Here is a 22,558-nt window from a genome sequence, read left to right as displayed (position 1 = left end):
CAGATGTTGCACCAACACCCCAGGTGTGCAACATCGACTTACCAAAAGGTCTACTAAGACAGAAACAGCTGCTGGCACATCAGGACTGAGCCCTAATATGCACTTCAAAACTTCAGGTACAGACAAAAGACAAACCTGTACCAAAAAGAGCCTCTTTTGCACATGACATCACTAATGTAGAGTCACCCACAGATGTCAGTGCAGTAACTGGTTATTAAAGACATTTCAAGGAAATATGTGTCAGAAACCTTCACAGTAAAAATAAATAGATATCATTACAGTTCATGGCAGAAAAAAGGAAAGTTAAGTGGACCAAATCTCTCTACTACCATCAACAATTTAAAAATGTGTGATAATTTTTTCTCATAAAAAATGTTTTTCATTATGGGGTGTTCAGTTCAAAAAGTGTTAACAGCATTTTTTTTTTTGTGTTGTTTGAAAAATTATGTTGGAAAAAAAAAAATTTGACTACAGTCCTTATAGTGAACTTTTCTGACTGGTTTAAAAAATAATTCTCTCTTACTGGGAGCTTGTTTTAAAGTTAAGATGCCATAAAGAGACCTATAAAGAACAATCAAAGTCTACTGTAGTATTTTCTGACAAACTATTTCTTTTTAAAATAAGCTGCAGTATTAGTGTTCATATAACTGTGCATTGATGTTTAGATAAAAAGCTCTTCAAAGGTTGCACTGCATGACGCTTCAGAACACTCAACTGTTTTCATTTACCTCTGGACTAAGGACAGCTGTGCTATCACTCGGTACATCCTCTTCGTATCCTTTGTTATGGAAGCTTTCTATTTCGTGTCCTGTGCTTCCCTCACTTGGGCACTTATATGAACATCTTGGACTGTTGCTACAGTGGGAAAATTCACATTTGCTGTCTCCGACTTCAGAAGGTGTACATGAAAGATGAGGAGAACCACTATCGTCCTGGTACGGAGGCGGCTGCAGTTCATCTAGCGGAGGTGTTCTTCTCATCCTTTGAATGCAGTTCGCTGAGAATAAGTGAAAATTATTTACTTACTTTCTGATTATTTACTGTTGAAACAGTTCTGCGGAAAACAGTAAGTCTAAATATCTGGACGGAGTATTTAAAAATCTATGTATGTCTTTTTTTTACTTTGCATTTCAAATTAGATAACAAATACTACTGAAAAATATGTTGAAAAATGAAAATGAATGATCTCTCAGATGAAAGAGATTAAGATAAAAGCTAAGTATTAAGTATATAGTCACAATGGATTGTATAAACCGTACCTAAACAAATATGGCACAAATATGACAAAACAAAAATTTTAGGTGTGAATTTCAGGGATGCTTACCTTGCAAAAACCTTTGGATATCTTAAGTCAGATTCTGTGCAGGTGGAATGTAGACCAATTAAGGAAACAAAATGCACTCCCTAAAGCCACGATTTCAAACCTTTGATTACCTCCCACGCAGTTGCTCACCCAGGGAGATATTAAATTAAACTCTGAAGACGAATAAGGTACTAATAAAGGCAGACACAAGCCTTCTCACACAAGTGAACTCTGCTCACCAGCGAATTTAACAAGTGAGGCGCTGTCTCAGATTCTTTCTTACTTGTTAAGGACAGCTAAAGGGTATGTATTCAGTGTCTACAAGTTAGACACTAGACCCAGTCACTACAGACAGTGGAAAAAGAATCATGAGCAATCTTGTGCTTGGGATGAATACTTGATGCTGATCACCTTTGCTTCTCACACTAGATAGATAGATAGATAGATAGATAGATACATACATACATACATACATACATAGAAAGAAATGTGGTTATACATCTCCACAGAAAATAAACCTGATGCATGGCTGTGGATATAGAAAGTTCATTCCAAATAATTACATTTCAGTTTTTGATGTCATATTTTACGATGCAGCATTACACAGTTGACTAGAAGTGGGAAAAGACAGCAAGGTGTGCAATAGCTGAAATGAAAGGAATACCAAAGAGAAGTAAAAACCTGTATCACATTTTGTTTACACCTTCTCTAGAGGTTTTAATGAAGATTTCGATGACCCTCACTCATAGAATTAACTTATACAAAAAAATTTCAAAGCAACTGTGTTTTCTGATGCCAGACATACCACTTTCAGAAAAATCTACCAAAATGGAAGTTAACAAAAGCATTAACATTAGAATAATGCAAGCTTTGATTTCAGATTCATCTAAGAAAGAAACTGATCTTCCTTCCCACATGACAAAGGTGGTACATTTTAGTTTCATCATCAAATTTTTCTATATAAATTTTTCCTGCCTGTATCCTAAATTCTCACCAAGTATATCAACCTTTTAACTGCTTTGGAGGGAATTACCAGTCATTTAACGTATCACATAAACAAAGAGAGAATGTGTAAGAGTTACTCGTTATGGAACAAGGCTGAAAACACAGTAATGTGGCTCTCTTGGGAAACAAATAGTCTTAGGGAAAGGTTCTCTTTTGTTCTCCTTTCCTTCCGAAGTCTGGGTCATATCAGACTTTCACAATCTGGAACATTTCACAGCATTTGGGACTTGATGTAAGCCCACACCACCATGGTTTTGGTGCACACTGCCCATGGGAAGCCATGGGCTAGAAGGGAGTCAATGCATTGCAGATCCCCAGAGCTGGGCAACTGAAGGACAGGGAGAGGACAGCTCATTATGGAGCACGAATAAATACAAGCCTCGAGATAACTGGGGAATGAATGCCCTCCTCTATTTCGCTGGGCGCCCAATGGAACTCCTCTTAGCTTCAGCTGAGGCAAATGACTAATTAAAACACTAATACCAGATGATACCACAGTCAGGAATCCTGTCTCCTCTGATAAACCCATCAGAGCCAGCCTACCACTCAGAGAGATTCCAAATTACTGTTAGAATGCCCCTGCAAAAGGTCTTCTGCTCTCAGTTCGCCAGCCCCGCGCCACTAACTCCTGAAACTCCGGTCTCACATGGTTGGAAAGGAAAACAGGGCAGGCAGGGAATCCTACATTTGAAACGTAGTCATCAGTCTAGCAGATAATCATAAAACCTTACGTATGCAACAAAGTTAAGTTGGACCGGCAGAATCTTGAAATCACCATGCAGGAATAGTGAGAAAACTTTATTTGCAAAACAGAGAAGAGATATGGGAAAGCACTTTAAAAAGAACAATTAGATAACTTGTGCCCAGGAAATGAGATAGAAGTAATTTTAGAATCTAAACTGATATTTTAATCATCATAAAAGAAACTTTTGACTCTCTATACCATGAAAATTGGACATCCTTTTCATAATTTATATAATCAAATACTCTAGCAAATTTAGAACAACAACAATTCTGCTCATTGCTGCTAAAAGGCAAAAAACAGTATTAAATGAGGCAGTAATCACCATGTAGCTATGACTTAATTTCTTTCTTTTCACTTGTAGTCAATTCTACAAAGACTTTTTAACTCGCAGCTTTTCCACAATCTAACAAAATGAAAGCATGTCCGGGTAACTATCAACACCATTATTGTCTTACATGAGTAAATAAACGACTGTGTGACTCACTTTTTTCACTTTGATGAACTCCATTATATGTCCCTATGGGAAAACTGCACAGGCTGTGTGACAGAAAAGGTACTTCTAATGTAGGCGAGGAAGAAGTGAAGAAAATTCTTTTTAACCAGCTGTGATTCAAAAATCTCAGAAAAAGCTGAAACATTGGGACAGGTTTTAACTATTTAGTTTTGAAGGTTTAGTTTACCAAACAGAAATAGCATGTAAATTCTTAAAACAAATACTCAGGTTTAAAAATCTAAGGTCATCTATGTCTAAATGGGTATAAACTGGTTTTGAACAAAACATAAAAATATATCAAAGTTTTCACATGAATTTTCAAGGCAAAAATGTCTCCCCCTCCCCACAGTAAATGATGCAATAAAACGCAATAAAATGATGATTTCGTGTTACATCTCTCTGAAGATACTGCAAATTTGAATTACATGAAGACATTCTAAAGACTGATGATATCAAAGACAAATGATATAACAGACAGAAGCAAATACAGTAACACTGAATACTGGGTATTTTCCTTAAAAATTACACAGAAGTAAGAGCTAACTTCAACAACTAATCTGTCAAGAAAATTTTGCATAGGTATCAAAGTTTAAAATAAAAAAGCACTGCTAATGCATGCTGGCCTATCACTGATTGTACTGGAGAAAAACATTTGGAGCTGAAAGGAAAGCATGTTCTGAAGTGTTGGCATATTCGTATGTAGAACCACTGTCTGTAACATACCTTGAACCTTGAATACTGCGACCAAGCCAAAGAATACCTCCCAAAGACCAGTGGATGTGGCTAATAACATCTGCTAAAGAGTTACTCTTAACAGGCAAATGGTTACGGTGGAAATCTAAAATTAATTGTTGCATCGTATCTATGCATGTTTCCCAAGAAACTCTCTGCTTTCAAACCAGATAGAATATAAATTTTGCCAGTTCCCTCAATGAAATTAATCATATTAAATTACTGTACCACTTTGGACTACACAGGGTGAAAAACCAGCCAACATATATCTCAAACCTGGAAGAAAGGAATAATCACTAAGAAACCAAATCAGCTTTAGCCTGAGGTTCCTACCAGCCAGAAATGGCAGCAGCACAAACCTAGCTTCCTTTAGCCCATATTTCCTGAGTAATTCCAAGAACATCCATCTCTTAACATATGGGAAAAGCAAACTATCCTTGTGGTTTTAATTCCCTTGTCTTATAAGCTGCAATTAACTATCCTTTTGCCACTTGGAGTCTCCCATATATATTACTTCTTTAAATATTCATACTATTGTGTGAGGTAGCATTATCACAAAACTTCTTTGGGGATCTGCTTTCCAGTTCATTTAAAACAAATAATTACTACATAAATGAAAAATTTTTGCAAGTCATATTTTGTAATTATCAGAATATCTTCATACTCAAACAGCAACTTATCTTCCCCTAATATAGCTCCATATACACCATGCTTCATAATTACTTTTTTTTAAACTAACGTAAAATTCAAGTTTTCAAGCCTTCAAGGAGTTCTGTGTAAATGTTAAGACAATTTAAATAAAGCATAAAATGAAATACGTGTTTAAAAATTAAAGAAACTTTTCTTACTCTGAATGATTAAACACCCCTAGAGACTTCTGATATGCAGCACAGACAGTCCAAATGGAATTTTCATGTTTGAACTTTTCTACCATCCAAAAATATTATGTTGACTGAATTACCCCACATTACGAGGAGTACAAAATATGAACATTTAATATTGAATGAAACCCTGGGGTTCTCCTTCCGTCAAAATGAAAAGCTTACATGCATCTTTGAGGAAAAACAAAACAAAACATTTTATTTCTTAATAAAACAGATTATCTCAGCATTATTCTATTTCTTTTCCAAAAGAGTTATGGCACAAGTCTTGCTTAATGAAAAAAGGGGAATATAGGAGTGGTATGGGGTCATTACGCCAATAGGAAAAAAAAAAAAAATCTTTTATGAGCTTTCTTTTTGCATTTGCCACATTTTAGACTTTTATTCATAGTTGAACTATCTTCTACATTAAGCAATTCACCAGTAAACAAGAAAAGTAATATCTGTTTTTGTTTGTTGTCTTTTGTTTGTTTTTCAGTAAAAAATAGTTCTCCTTAGTTTCCTAGTATTTAGAAAATTCCATACACTGTGAACTTAACCTCAAACCTATAGAAGTCGAAACAGTATTGGTGCCATTTATATCTGATGTCACATGAAGTTCTTAGCACTGCATATTCTTCACCTAAGGCTCATTCTACTGGGCATTCATGTACTAAAAAAGGTTCTTTTTTTTTCCCTCTTCCCCCCCCCAATAAAACTACCCAAAATTATTGAATTATATTTACGACCGGTCCTTAAAGCTTCGATTTCCTTCCTTGGGAAAGGTCTAAGACCCATTGAAGTTATCGATACTTGCATAGTCATTTTTAAAATTATTCTTTTTCTGTTTATATCATGAGCCTGCAGAATTACAACTTGGTTTTGTTTGCTGACAAAAGAAATGTGCTCTTTTCTGCACTTATTAGAGCACTTCTGATTTGTAAGAATTTACGTTCTGTTTTACAGAGCAATACAGAAAAGCGTTGCAGCAGTGAAAAATTTCAAGCTCTTTCCAAAATTAGCCCAAATTAGAACATTTAAGCTACAAATACATTATTAAAGCATTATAGTGAACTAACTGTCAAAGACATTCTTTTGTTTCCTTCCCAAATATTTTGGTCGTCTTCAATGAAAATTATACATTAGCATATCTTGAATTAATTTTCTTTCAATTTAAGTATCATTCTCTCATTCCCTATACAGTATTTCTATTAATTTGAATAGGAAGGAGTTCTTCTACCTGGTTCTGTATTTATGCTTTCTGGCTGTCCAAAATACATCTAAATACTGCTATCGGTTCAATATTTTCATCTCTTTTTGATGCAAATATCAATAAATCAAGCTTCCCAGAACTTTTTTTTTTTAACTTTTAAAAGGAGACTTTAAAACCTCGTATTTTCTGAGACTACATCCAGCTCTAAAGGTTTTTGGAAGCAGTAATCTCTTAAGAAGTGAAATTGTAAAATTGTTTGCCTTCCCTTTCATAATTATATTTCCTTAGGTAAAGCATTTGTACTAAGCACCTTCATTCAACTCATTAAGTAGAAAAACTTATTTTCTGTTCCATTTAGATGCCGGTTTCAATTTTACTGTTTTTATAAGCAGCCAGCTTTCCTTTACGCTACCTTTAGATCACTATGTTGGCTAACTTTATAAATAAACAGGTATTCCATTGCACCTCTGTTCACTGTTCATTCTTTCCAAGTTATCAAAATTGTTAAAAAAATACGACTTCCAAAAAGATAATAAGTTAAATCAATTCATATTCTTTTTTTCCTTTTCCTCTTTTAAAATACACTAGAAGTCCTGCATGCTGAAGGTGACTGACAACCAGCTTTAAAATCTTAAGACTGTCTTGGTGACGAGGAAATGTCTATTATAATCTCTGTGAAAATTCACCCAAATTCACCCATCTCACCAGCGTTTACAGATGCTTAACAGAAATTCAGAGCTTAACAGCTAAAAGCTTTGAAAACTTCACCCACTGCAAACCATCTTAGGCCTCTGAAAATCCCCATTTCTGACCAGTGTGTCCACACCAGCATCCCTCATACCTCTGGACCACAGCAGCTGGATGTGTACTTAGAAAGTATCTTCCTGTCACTTGTATACTTCATTTGAATATAATTTACACTTTAAATTATGCTTCAAATTCCAGTCCAGACTAATACTACTACAGCTGTAGTATTAAGTACAAGAGTCGAGCAGCAGGACAAAGTGCTGAAAAGATGAAAAAGATCCCGTAGAGGTCTAAGATCAATTCCCAGCATTGTAACACACAGCTCAAATTCCTGTAGTGTTCCTGCCCTCATTCTATTTGGTCTCAAATGAGGAAAGAAAGCATTATTAGAAAGCAAGATTCATGTGTTACGTGTATCCTTTTCTTGAACATTTTAATATTATTGCAGCTTGTTTCAGGCACATTCTCTTTTTTTATTTGACAAAAAAAGGAAGAATACAAAGTTCTCTAAGTGATACAGAAACCCCCTTTAAGATTTCAATACTTATTTAATTATAGAAAAAGATCCATTCAGCACTATATGCTGAACTTGTGTGTTCCTTAACGAGAATTCCATCATTCTTTTTTCCATACTTTTACTTTAAATAAGATACAACTACTTCGTTTAGTGAGAACTCTTTCTGGAACTTAAAATGCAATAACTTCATGGTTTCTTAAAAACAACTTCACCTTGCTAGCTGCATTTTGTAATTAAAAAAAAGTGTAAACTTCCCTAGTTTTTTAGCGGTTTATTACTATCCTAACTGGTGCAAGAAAGATATTTTCCATCAAGAACTGCTTCCAGAATAGGAACACAAAGCTTGCTTTGATTCCTTTGTCTTATTTTCATAGCAATTTTGAGCGCAAAAGATACTCTATTCGGGTGAGTCACTAACACAGAGCAGCACTACAATGGTTCTGCATAAACCATTTCGGTAGGGCATGAGTTAAATTCTCTGCCCATCTACTTCAGGTATCTATATGATCTCAATTTGGGTACCTCATAAATGTTAATATATATAAGCAAAATATATATTATAGTGAATAATAGTACCACTGTAATAGTAGACGTTAACAAGTTTGGCACTTTAAAGACAAGGAACTAAAGTAAAGGTTTAAATAAGAGGTAATAAAGATTGCTGTGAATCTAGCTCAGAAGTGCTCATAATCACAGAAAGCTTTCAATGAAGTGTGGAATTGAAACCAAGTCTTTTAAGACTTGAACCCTAGCAATTTCTTCCAGTTTGTTTTGGTTTTTTTGTGTTTGGTTTTTTTTTTAATTTTTACTTCAAGCCTTGTAAATTATTATTAATCTAAAATTCACCTGAATTGTGTACCACCATCAACATGGAAACCTCCAAGCCACTAGCTTCTTAAGAGATATACCCTCACAGAATTTTCCATTATCATCAGCTCTGTAGTGGAAGAGAAGGAAGAGAAAACAAAAAAATACAATATTAGGGTGGGGAAAAAAAGTAAAGGGAAAAGAAAAAAAAAAGGCAAAAGGAGAAAGTAGGTGCAATGATTCAGAAAACAGTGACAGGTTGTTGGTAAATGAACAAAGGAAAGAAAGAAAGGGAGAGAAGTTTAGCAGATCTGTATAGAAAAATGAGAAAAAGAGCAAAAATAGGAATAAAGAAGAGACAAGATGCAAACAGGAATGAAAAATTACAAACAGCTAAAGTAACAAAGCAAAAATGGCAGGGGAAGAAAGGTGAAGGAATGGGGAAAATAAAACAACACATGACATGCAAAAAAATGGTTCAGATCTGAGAAAAAAGCAATGTCAACAGAGCAAAGAGATAAAAGAGAAATCAGTGATGTTTGATGGGTGGGAATATCTATCCACATTTGTAGGTGAAAAGCTGCACAACCTAGAGATAAAGCTAGTTACATTCAGGGAGGGGCAAGACATTTTCCAGAATAAGCATTTATTTTATATTTATATTTTATACTTATTATTATTTTTCCTTTTGAGTGGGAGACAAGTAATTATTTATTCAGATCCTGAGACTCCAAAGGACCTTGAGTCCTCTTATCTATATGGGAATTTTTTGCCCTTCTTTCCTTGACACACTGGCTCAGTGACTTGCTTTAGTAAAATGGACTTATTTCCTGTAGTATATTAGAGGATTCCTGTAAAAAGGATTCTACAAAATACAGGGGTTTTTGCTTTTGAAACAGCTCTTGTAACTTTACCAAATAAAATGCAGCTAGAACCCAGAAAAACCAAGGATGATCTCAGTTTACAGGAGTACCTAACAGGTGAACAACAGAAGCAAATTGTCTATATATGCTCAAGAACTCCTCTAAAACCTTTTAGATATTAGTGCCTGTAGAAAATATGCTTAGGAATAATGGCACTAGCACCACTTTTGGGGCCAAATGACCAGAAAAAGAAAGGCAAAAAGGACACTGTGAAACCACAAGCATGGGATATGCTTTGAAACTGAGGTAACTTTCCTTCACACACCCAGTAAGAGGGCTGCAAATTCACAGAAAGGCACAGATTAAGTAGCAAGGAAGATGTCAGTCTGTTCCACCCACTCCAGCACGGCCTCAAACAAATTTCTCTGGTAATAAAGAAACACAATTACTAGAAACTAAATTTCTTGCACTTCTGAGCAGGGCTTCTGAGACCTCCCACTGTCACAGACAGCCACTTTACTAGGATTATATGTAACATACCATGTAGTTGTTCCTATGTTTCCATAGTTGTCATATAATTTGCAGTACTATTCAATATATTCATCAACGACTTGGATGAGGGACTAGAGTGCACTATCAGCAAGTTTGCTGATGACACCAAACTGGGAGGAGTGGCTGAGACGCCAGAGGGCTGTGCTGCCATCCAGAGACCTGGACAGGCTGGAGAGTTGAGTGGGGAAAAATTGAATGGAATATAACAAGGGCAAGTGCAGAGTCTTGCATCTGGGCAGGAACAACCCCAGGTTCCAGTATAGGTTGGGGAATGACCTGTTAGAGAGCAGTGTAGGGGAAAGGGACCTGGAGGTCCTGGTGGACAGCAGGATGACCATGAGCCAGCACTGGGCCCTTGTGGCCAGGAAGGCCAATGGCATCCTGGGGTGGATTAGAAGCGGGGTGATTAGTAGGTCGAGAGAGGTTCTCCTTCCCCTCTACTCTGCCCTGGTGAGACCTCATCTGGAATATTGTGTCCAGTTCTGGGCCCCTCAGTTCAAGAAGGACAGGGAACTGCTGGAGAGAGTCCAGCGCAGGGCCACAAAGATGATGAAGGGAGTGGAGCATCTCCTTTATGAGGAAAGGCTGAGGGAGCTGGGGCTCTTTAGCTTGGAGGAGACTGAGGGGTGACCTCATTAATGTTTATAAATATGTAAAGGGTGAGTGTCATGAGGATGGAGCCAGGCTCTTTTCAGTGATGACCAACAGTAAGACAAGGGGCAATGGGTTCAAGCTGGAACACAAGAGGTTCCACTTAAATCTGAGAAGAAACTTCTCAGTGAGGGTAACAGGCACTGGAACAGGCTGCCCAGGGAGGTTGTGTAGTCTCCTTCTCTGGAGACGTTCAAAACCCGCCTGGACGCCTTCCTGTGTAACCTCATCTGGGTGTTCCTGCTCCGGCGGGGGGATTGGACTAGATGATTTTTTGAGGTCCCTTCCAATCCCTAACATTCTGTGATTCTGTGAAAACAGGTAATTTTCTGCACTTGGACAGGACTCGATGAATACGAAGGCTGGCGAAGGTATTGTAGTTCAGCCATGGTAGCAATCATTAAGAGCTAGGCAAGAGCTCAGGAAGATCAGTGGCCAAGCTGCATATTGCCTAGAGGGCTCGCAAGGTCTACGGAATGATGTTTCAGCCCTCAGTAGACAGCAAGAGAGGAACTGCTCTTCCCTGTCATGCCCCCAAAGCAGTAACAGTGCTGAACAATCAAGGGTCAGAGTGCTGCACATGGTTCTCAACCCATTTAACTTCCCAAAACACTCACTGGTAAGTTGCATTGCCATGAACATGGTGTTATACCTACAATATTAAACTCACTAGCCGTTGAGACAGAGTAAAAACATGCATATCTGTCAAAATTTGTTTCTCGTGGACCTTTCTTATGCTAGCAAAAATGTTACACCTAATTTGAAATTACTGTTTGATGCTGCGTGTTGAAAGGTGGTGCACAGCAGTTAATTACTAATCAGTCTGACAGCCACAGCTGCAAAATGTTTGTATGATAATTTCAAAATTGAAAATGATTTATTTCACACTACATGAAATTAATGTACACTCATTAGAAAGTCAGTGATTATCTTGAAAAGTACTATGGGAACATTTCAGTAGTTTTGCTACAACATCAGAAAGTATACAACATGTGTCTCCAGACCTATTACCATCCCACCCTTTCTCATCATCTGGTACAAGCAAACTTTTTAGATCTTACCATTAGAATTGAAAACAAACTCAGAAGAATGACGTTCAACGTGGTTCACAACTAGAATGCTAATTGTTTCAAATCTCAGCATTGTTTAAACTACTTCCTTAACAAACTACTTTATTAAGCTATATATAAACCCGATATTTAACTGATATGCGTGCACGTTGCAACAAAGGAAATTCTGATTAAATATAAGAAAAAAGTTTGAAGTCAGAGTGGGTGTAGACTGGATGAGGTTACCCAGAAGAGGCTGTGTAATCAACAGCCTTGAAGGTTTAAAAAGCTCCCCTGACGAGGGCCCTGAGCAACCTGGTCTAACTCTGAAACTGGCTCTTTATCAATCAGGAGATCAGACTAGATGACCTCCACAGGTCCTTTTCACCTATTATTCACTGATTCTACAATATATATCGAAAACCTCAACTCTATACTGTAATAATCAAGTATGGGAATAATTTCAAATACAGGTATCTCAAATACTTACAAAGCTCCTTCTATAATACAGCGGTTTAACAATTCACAGGTAGCTCCTCTTCATATGCTACTTACATTGCTGCATCCTGCATTTAATACATATACCTGCTAGCATAGTGCTTCCATTGTTTACAAACAAAAGAAACAAAAAACCCCAAACCAAAACCACCACAACAAAAAAACCCACACCACCACGAAAACCAACCCCTCAAACCAACCCTGAAGAAACAAATAATACAAGGAGCAAAAGAAATTCAGAATACTTTGTCAACTGGTGACATTCTACTTCAGTATACCTTGCCAATGACTACTTTTAGACAATGTAGTATCACTGAAATTTTTACTTTTGTAAAATGAACATAACACAAGTTAAAAAAATCCTAACAGTGGATTACACATACACATCAACACACGTATGTAAACACACACATATACATATACACACCCTATGACCATGTATGAGTAACAGGAACAATTTAAGGTTTATGAAATACTAAATATGATTAAGATTACACTGAGGAAGTAATATCCATTACAAGAGGCTGATGTTAGACAGCAAAATATTGACCTTTACAATTTATTAAGTGAAAAAGCCTTAATTTGCTTGTTATTAAAACTTTAACAATAAGTATGATAGCTTAGATGGCAAAAAGAAAAAAAATACAGCATTTGCTATCACTTTGCATTAACATTTTGACCAGTCAACAATTCAGCAGTGAAGAAATGTGCAGTTTGATTCAAAGTAAGACAAGGCTATTTAAATAACTCAAAATAAGAAATGGGTATTGAAACATTAGAATTTTGATAAGCGATCACAGCTGCACTAGAATTAGTTTCTATAGCAACAGAGGAAATAATGTGGAGAATTGCACTGCAATACAAGATGGATTCCTTACAAACACTGCTGTTCAAATAGAAAACTTTAAAATTATTCACTGCATTAAAATATTTCTATTAAAATGGTTATTCAAATATCCTATACCTTGTACTTCACACATTGTTCTATTTTCATTCTCTGGGATTCAATTCTAGTCTATCCATTCAAGTTTCATATTACATTTTCCCACTTTCCCCCATTGCTTACCTTCCTATTTTAAAATTAATGAAAGTGACTTACTGTGAAAAATACTATATCTTTGATCTCAAACTAATCTGCATTTTCAATCCTTTTTTTTAATGATTTCTACACAGAAGGACTCGTTACATTTATTTTTCCAGCAGTGCACTTGTAAAACATGAGAGAATGCTTTGCACACGCTATTCATAAGAAGCTGCATCACAGCCATGAGAATTAACATCACTATGGAACTTCGGAAACTTGTACTCATGTGAGACTTGCACGAGCTTTTATCAGCGTGCGCTCTCATGTCCTAAGCATGATTAAGAAACCATAGCAAATCTATTAGTATTCATGGACCAAATACCCAGAAGATGGTAAGATAAAAGCCTTTCAGTTGAGCGCATCTTTAGATTTCAAATGTTGCCTGTTTCTAACGCTAAGAATTATTCTTTCATTGCATTGTCTCTGATTCTAGTTATTTTTGGCAACTAATTAAAAGCATATGCCTGAACCTTTTATGTATTTTGCCCTTATAATGAGACCTATTACTCTGGCTTATTCTATCCTTTTGAGTTCCAAAGTATCATTCGAGTTACCATGGATACAAGTGATATGCTTTCTCCCACAACTGCTTTGTGTGCCTTATCAAACACCAGAAAACTGACACAGTAGGAATCTGAGCCATCTATACAGGATGAATATCTAACCCCTTGGAAGTGTTCTTCTTCCACCCCCCCATCCTCTCAAAAACCTGAGGTATACCATATGCTAACATTTGTAATGAAATAAGCAAGCACGTTCTTTTCGATCTGAAATCCAGCACTTTCGCTTGAGGAAAACAGAATGAAAAAAAGGTGCAGACATAAAATGATTTAACCTGATCAACCCTGAAATGGTGTTAAAATTAAAAAGGGAGTACATAATTCTGAGTTTGCTATTTACCAGGAGCTGATAGAGTTTAAGTGTTTCTCTATCAATATACCCCGCTGAAGACTTAAAACGCAGCAAATTTCAAGCAAGCTTTTCAGAAAGGAGGTGCAGAACCATTGCGTGCAACTCTTGAGATTACGCATAAACCAGAATAAATAGAACTCCCTTAAACAGAAGTCGTTAGACCTCTTTATACCAATTTATTATGGGCATTTTCAAATGCAAATTGCATTCCAACAAGCTGGGAATAATTTGTACTCATCAGTGAAGAAGAGGGCAGTTAGTAAACTGATTTTCCCTTTATGTTTCTGTATTCCGACCTCTTCTTAAAAAAAAAAAAAAGACTCGCTCCCACTCAGCAAAATTTACACAGGATTTAAAAACCAAGTGCCGATACTAACATAATCTGAATTAATGCATGAGAAATAAATTATTGTAATAGGAACTAGATATAGAATCATTCAGGGCCATCTCCCACCTTTCAATGCATTGAATCATTGGAAAGGTATCGGCTACATAAATGAGTGTCATGAAAGCAACTAAGAGTTAGAGAGCCAGAGAAGAATGGGTAGGAAATGCTATTCTTGCCTCTTTTCTTCAGTTACCTAAAGTTATTACAGCAAAACACTAAACAAAAAACTTAACCTGACTTGCTCATACGCACAAGCTCAGCTTTGCTCTAAAATATAGAAATTTTGAAGCATAATATCTGAGCCACTGAAGCATAAAAACCAAACTCTTACCCTTGATCATGAAATATGTTTTCCACAAGCACATACGAAATAAAGACATATTAAATATCTTCACTTTTCTAACAGTGTCGCTGGAGGTTAGACTTACATTCGCATGGATTTCATAAAATGCATTTCTCCTAGCTTTTAAATTTAACTTTAAATTGTCTCAGGTTATAACGCTTTCTTTTGGGGACAAAAAAAGATCCACATAATGTTTCTACTGTAAACATTCAACTAGAAATAAACATCACTTTTTTTCCTACAAATTTCTTTTAAAAGTCACCGAAAGCTAGAGAACAATTAAAAGGAACTCAAAATGGACTGTTACCTTGTGGTATTTATGGTAAGTCATCTGTATTATCAAAATATTACTAGTTCTGTAGTTTAGTGTTGGAACCACTCAAGGGCTGTGTGCTCCTGCCATTACATTCACTGTTACACCTGCTATCCTTTCATTTCTCCTCTGTGTAATATTCTCCCGGATTATCTGCACTGTGCACAAAAGCACACGGGAGATGCCCCATTCCTCTCTGAGTAGGACTAAGGTGCAAACTAGTATTTTTTAAGAAATAACTACCATTGTTACCATCCTTCATAAAATGAGTTCTTATGTCCTTCCTTTGCGGGATCTCAAAGTTGTCTGGAAAGGGCCACGATTGTCTCCTACATCTCCGAGGCCAACAGACTGCTTCGAACACTAATGACAACTACTGTTTTCATTTCCAAAGATTTTTTTCTTTTCAAGCCCCTTCTTGTTAACAGGAAGGAAATGGCACCAGGAAAAGCAGATGATTAAGAGCAGTGGTTCTCATGACAGCGAAAGGAATTTTGCTCTGCAAACAGCCAAAGACAACAGCCACGATCAAACAGGACGATGAGTTTCTCTGAAGGAGAGCTTTAGACACTGCTCTCTTAACAGATTAATTATTGCTCAGTTACAAGGGAAAACGACCATAAACTCAAAACACCTTTTCAAATTTTATCAGATCTACTCAAGAATTACCTATTGACCAGATTTTGTGTGGACATACAATTCATGATCCAAGATTTGACAGGAAAAGAAAAAAAAATACATCAGAGCAGTACAATCAACTTCATCTTCAAGAAGAGCTTTTAAGTCATACATGTACTTACAATTTTTTTATGTGATTATTTCTACACTAAGACATAAGCAAATAAACACTGTAAAAGCCGGCGAAAATACAGCATTATTCTCTCTCATTATTCTCATGACCTAAAAAGAGTTCTATTCTGGCATTATGTACAGAATTTCACTCAGTCAAATATTAAGCACTCCAAGGAAAACAATTTTGAGAAGGTAGTTACAAATTAATGCAATGTTAGACTAGTTTTCTGGTTTGTATCTATCAGATCTTGAAGATAAGTGCAATACATTATGTTGATTTTTACTTAACTCATCAACTGGCCACATTGCTACATATGCAACAGAAACACTTCAACTCATAATAAATCTTAATAAAATGTAACATAGATGGCATCGTACTTTTCATTTCAGAGTTTTCTTTTTTTTCCCGTTAAAAATCTCAGGAACTTGGACAAAATTCTAAAAAGACACTATCTGTTTTAAATCATATTAATAGTGATTTTAGTGCCAGGGAAAAAATGAAGTTTCAGAAGTCATCACACCTACCACCAAACTACGACTGCTGAAATACAGGGATAACCAAACCAACAGGAACTATGAGATACTGGAAGCCATGGGAAGTTTGAGCAAAATCGAGCAACATTCTAAACAAGATTCCCTGAAGATATGAAGAAATTAGTCTGATCACTAGTGTTAATCTTGACCAACTTAAACAAGAACAGATGCTGCACCTCTTTTTTGCCAAAAGATGCAAAGTTGGCCCTGACCTTTCGGTTACAAGTGTGTCTTCTGGTACAGATGTCAACTCTGCAGTAAACAACAGTAATCGTGTCACCTGTTTAAGTCACATACATAAGCTGTATTTGTTCGGGTTGAGCATTTTCAAAGAAAAGAAAATCACACCTGAAGTCTGTCTCTTGAAGAGATGAACCTTTTGTAGCTTCATTCTCCAAGATTTGGATTTTTCAGATACACATGCTCTTATCGGCTCTATTTTTAACCTGCCGCTCATATAGGATACTTAAAATTCTGAACATGTTTACATTATCCATCCAGCAGGCTAATGGAACTGCATACCAGACAGTCATGCATAATTCAAATCAATATCCTCAGGCTTGCAACTCTAAGTCAAAGCTGCCTTGAAATAAGCTGGGTGTGACTTTAACATGAATAAAATGTATCTAATTTTTAACCTTTATCTGACAAATTGATATATTTGTCAAATAGAGAGCTGGGTAATTTTTTTTTTTTAAAGCAAAATGTACAAATATATACATAAAAACACATGCTGGTAGACTATAAAGTGGTGTGGAAGGTGAATGTAGCAAGATTTTCTATTTACAAATTTAAAGATCAAGCTTTAATTGAATTGGGCATAGGTGACTCCACACAGAAAATCTTATACCCAGTTAAGCATGTCTGCCAGCTTCTCTCAAAGGAACAGAACGAGAATTTCCATAATAAAATAATTTTCCCTTTGAGTTTTCGTATGTCTTTCATGAGACTATGATTCCATCACAGCAGAAACCTTCAGCCACACCAAAATGACCAGAAGCCTGGCAATTACACCAGCTACAGATCTATTTCCAGCTTACTTCTAAATACAGTGAAAGAAAAGTAATTGCAAACAAAGAAATCCAAGCCTCTCCCCTTAAAAAAAAACCCAAAACTGCCACCAAAAAACCACAAAACAAAAACAAAAAACAAACCCAAACAAACAAAACCCCAACCCACACCCAAACCAAACGAACACAAAACAAAGACTTCAAGTTGTATAATATATCATGCTTGCCCTTTCCTCCAAGGAAAATATTCCAGTAATTCCTAAAATTTAGGATAACTTTGTAACACAGAAGTGTTTTAAGTAGCACATAAGCGCTTATTTTAACAAGAAAAAAAAATACAGATCTTTGCCTTCACAGAAGCCATAGATACAATTTCATGTTGTTTACTCACATACGATACAGTCCCAATAAATAACATACACAATTGAAGTAGCTATGAAAATAGTCATCTTAACAATAAAATACATGTTATTAGATAAAAATGGTAACATTGTTCATCTTGTACAAGGACAAAATAGTCACTGAATAATTCCAAGAGAATACTTATGATACAGTTACAGCATGTCTACGAAATTGATACATGTGCATAAGGAAAATGATCTACACTGACTAGGTAACAAAGCAAAAAGAGTTCAGTTATAAAAATAACCCATTCTTCTTTTACCAAAGAGATGGTTAAAATGTAATGCAATCGGATTATAAAAAACAGTCCTAACAGTAACTGGTTGTTAACGTAGGGGAAAAAGCACAACTGGGACATAAACATTAGTCTCAGACTAGAGTTAAAAATCTTTTGATTTTAACATTTAAAGCTAAGAAGAATGATCCATTTATCCACAGGCACTATGGAGGAAGAACTGATAAACTCGTCTTTTGCTATATTCCTATATAAAGTTGTAATACTGTTTGTAGTTCTCATGCTTATGTAAAAAGTACTGCTCCATTCCACCGACCAAGCAGCACGACTGTTCTCAGCAGGTAAGTACGCTACTGGGTGTACGCAGGGTAAAACTCCTTTTTCCAATGCACCTAACAAATGTCTACACAGAGATCTCCAGCCTGCTGTTTGATCCTGTTTCTTACTCACTCATTCCATGATAGGCCATGGGATCTCTGCAATTCGGGTTGCAATAAGTGAAAACTATGTCTTCTTTTGTATTCAGTGGGAGTCTTTCAGACAAGACATGTCTCATGGTCTATGTGCATGAAGATCAAAGAAACTGCTCCCCTATATCACTAGATATTACCATAATACAAAGAAAAAAGAACACCCCTATCCAATAGCTTTTACATCATGTTAGTAAAAGAAATACCCAGTTTTCAATGGGAAACCTCAGAATCAGCAAAGGTGCTGGGTTCATCAAGGAATGATCTTTTTTGCTGATATAGTACTGCCCCTTGTGCTTATGTCTTAAATCAGTTCCACATTTTATTAATGTGGAACATCTGTATCAAATACAATGCCACAAGGAACTCTTTCAGCCACAAATATATACGTGCACTTTTCCCAGATAATGACAGATCTTGATCCTTTCATAAATTCCAGATTCATACAGATGACTTATTAAAATAGTAAGTTTACAATAAAATGGGAACTTTCCCGTCATTATTAATGTATGATTTACATCACTTCAGAGACATCACATTGCTAAGGGTGACTTTCTTCAAAGCCTTCACATGAATGCAAAGGGTATCTCTTCAAAGACTTCAAAATGCTGGCAGGAGGAACCTAATTTGTGAGACTGCTTTGCTCACTTGTGCACATCAGGAAAAAAAGCCCTTTCCCACTGGAGGACAGGTTTTCTTCCTCTTTGGAGCTGGTCTAGCTGGAAAAGGATTTTTTCTGATGAAAATCTTATCATCATCACTGACTTTGAGTTTTGCTACTAGTTTTCTTCTCTCAGCAGTAAATGACACGCACGCTTTAACATCATCTTTCTCCAGCAACTCTGCTGCTAATCGCAGGGTAAATCCATAACTTCAGTATTATTCAAATTCATTCTATCAAGCACTTTCATATGTTTCCTTTGGTTGACAAGATACTTACTGTGCACAACTTATCTAGCTTTTCAACTCACAAGTTCTCAATGTAACTCCATTCTCTTCCAAACTGTGTTTAAATTCAGACACAGACCTCCTTTGCATTTAAATCCCATATTTACATCTTGCCACTTCTGTAATATTCCTCAAGAAAATCACAATAATAATATTGAATTACACATGTACCTTCTACCCCATCTGTGAATTCTTTCCATTCATGCAGGTAAAGAACCAAAACCATAATATAATTATAGCCTAATACGTGAATAACTTCATGAAAAGCTCCTTCCTATCAGGAACTGTTCAAAAGATAAAGGGTAACACTGTCTTGCATAGTAAAAAAGATCTGAATTCTGTAAAACTGAATAAAACAGAGCAAAAGCTACTCTTCAAATCACCTTGGTCTCTGCAATGCTCGGTTGACTATATTTTTGGCAAAAACCAAATAATTTCAAATACTTAATAGAACTGTCTTCCACTATTCTAGGAATATAGTGCCATAATGCATTAGGAAGCTACTTTGTTGGTGTTCCCTCCCAACCCCGGCAAGAGTTAAAAACAAAAACAAACAAACAAAAAACCAAACACACATATCCCCCCAAAAAACCCCTAACCTGACAGCATCCGAGAAATTAAGCAGAAAACAACCCAAATCAAGTTAGCTCTGGACAGCATCGTGCAGATCCTTGAGTTACAAAAGTATCTTTTGTAGTACACAAAACTATCCCTAAAACATTCCCTTGATAAAGCTATGGTTGAACTGCCACACTCCCCAGATGCTTCAAAAGCACAATAAATTATCTTTCTCCAATTTGTAAGGGCTTGGAGCCAAGGAAAACTCACTCCTATTTCCCTATAAATAGGAGGCACATACACATAATCAGGAATCAGGACTTTGCATCATTAGTACTGCATTATTGCACTTTCTACTGTACTACATGAAGATCTTAAATTACTCTTCAAATAAAAAGTGTCAAGGGTAGCCGTCAACATAATAGAAAAGAAGCAGAAGGAAGCTGGATCAACTGAATAAATAATTTTTAAATATCCCCTTTTTCTTTCCCAAAAACCTCTAAAAAGTGCATCAAGAATTATATAATTTGATAGTATAAAAGCACTGTCAACTGATGTACACAAGTATGAATATCTGAAATATCTCATAGATGTAACATGACTCAGCCTCCAAAATACACTCTGAAATGTTTGGGAAATACTGCTCTGAAGATTACTTAAGACTTGTCTTAAGCGTCTTTACTGAAGACCCTTTCAAAGTATCTCGATGAATGTATTATTTGAAGCCCTAGGTCTATCCAAAGCTGCAGGCCTAAAAGATAATATTCTTCCAATGGGTATTATACCAGAGAAATCTCACAGGCAACCTGATAAAGACACATCAGAGAAAACTGGGTGGCCACCTTCTTCCTAAATACTCTTTCCATTGTATTTATAATTCATTTATTTAAAACACATTAGAAGTAAAAGAAGAGAAATAACTATTTAAGTAATGATCTAGTATTCAACTGAGCTGTCAGTCTTCCAGTCTGAATACTAGTTCATAGCTCTTCTTGCACATAAACGATCTTCTTGGTCAAAAATCAATACAATTAAACATTATTCGCTGAAAAATAAAACAGTTTCAGAAGAAATATGAGGTCTTGGTACTTATTTTTAAAATGTTCTTTAAGCTTCAATGATTGTTTGCTGCTACCCTTATCTACAGTCATGCTGAATAAAGCTATAGCTAAATAGAAAGTTAAATGTATTCACAAGGTGTTCATGTCTACATGTCATTATCTGCAGTCTCAGATAGATAGACCAACTTTGAGAGAACTTTCTGGCCTTATTTTGCTGAACACGATACAACCATACTGAGGCCCTCACTCCATACTTTTGAAACAGTAAGTCTTTATTCACACTTGGATTGCAAATACACCTGCTTATCTGCAAGGAATAATGATAGAAACTAAACTGGAAATACACAATTATCATGGGATTCACTGAGAGATTCACTCTTCCTCTCAGCCTGTCCAGTGCCTTTCATCTTAGCTTGACAAGTCCAAAGAAGTAGGATCCTGCTTTACAGAAGGTTATTTACAGAGCAAAACACCCCTAGGTTGCTTTAACAAACTGGAGAGATTTACCTGCGTACCAGTTTTGAGGTGCTTATGAAAGAGCCTTTGGTGTTTATGTCGGGAAGATTTTGAAATAAAATCTATGTACTTCAAGTAGTTCAGTGAAGAGACTTTTACCAAGACATGAAAACTAACGACAGAGAAAGATAAGGCAAAAAGCTGCATAAAGAATCCCATCCAAGAGATTGCAGAAGAACAGTCACCTTCACGTGCAAAGATTGACACCGAGGAGCAAGGCAAACATATGTCCAACAGACACATCAACAGAAAGTGCCGAAAGCCTAGAGAAGAATAAAAGCGGAGAAGATAAACTACAAAAATAACATCATACTCTACCTTCACAATATGGAAAAGATGGATAAAATCCAGTAGCATATGCCTGCTAGAGCAGCAGATTCTCATTTAAGAGAACTTATGTTTTCTCACTGCAGTCTTTTAGTGCTTCCATATGTTTCCAAAAAACCTTGTGAAATGTAAGGCACTTGGGCCAATCTCAGAAATAGAGCCTCTGAACAAACGTGCCTTCCACCATGGGGCTTTATCAACTGAGAAGTCAGAAAAAAAGACTTTAAAATAGGTTGGAGATGGAACCTGTGGCTGTACCAAGCTAGTAAACTATAGCTAAATAAAGTACATCTAAGTATGCTAAGTAAGCAAGAGAGCTTACTGCTTTTTCCATCACGATGTCACTTACTTTGCCGCAGAACTGGGATCAATTCCCCTTGCTTGCTTGCTAATCTGGAATTTTGCACAGCTATTAAAGAGGTGATTTGGCAAGACAAGCTTTAAAAACATCACAAATTAACTATAAAAACACAATGTTTTCTTCCCCTCCTATACCTTTCTCATTTCAAGGGATTCAGAGAATGTTGATTTCAAAAGCAAAGAACAGCCTTCAGCTTTTGACATCTGCCTGCCAACCTCTAACTTCAATATATTTACCCTAACATTTCTAAGTTTAAAAACTTCCATTTT

General features: G+C 36.2%; 1 protein-coding gene across 3 annotated transcripts in view; it reads right to left on the bottom strand.

Annotated features, from left to right (window-relative positions):
• SYT14 (synaptotagmin 14) overlaps positions 1-22,558 on the bottom strand; it is an 85,385-nt gene that overhangs the window by 24,424 nt on the left and 38,403 nt on the right. For all 3 annotated transcript variants that reach the window (XM_065632567.1, XM_065632569.1, XM_065632570.1), the window contains one exon: positions 729-997. In XM_065632567.1, coding sequence (XP_065488639.1) covers positions 729-997 — 269 coding nt within the window. The remainder of the gene's footprint in view (positions 1-728; positions 998-22,558) is intronic.

This window comes from Caloenas nicobarica, chromosome 3 (genome assembly GCF_036013445.1).
Source record: "Caloenas nicobarica isolate bCalNic1 chromosome 3, bCalNic1.hap1, whole genome shotgun sequence".
NCBI classification, from domain to species: Eukaryota; Metazoa; Chordata; class Aves; order Columbiformes; family Columbidae; genus Caloenas; species Caloenas nicobarica.
Note: the sequence above shows the minus strand (reverse complement) of the source record. Positions and strands in the feature narration are given on the sequence as shown.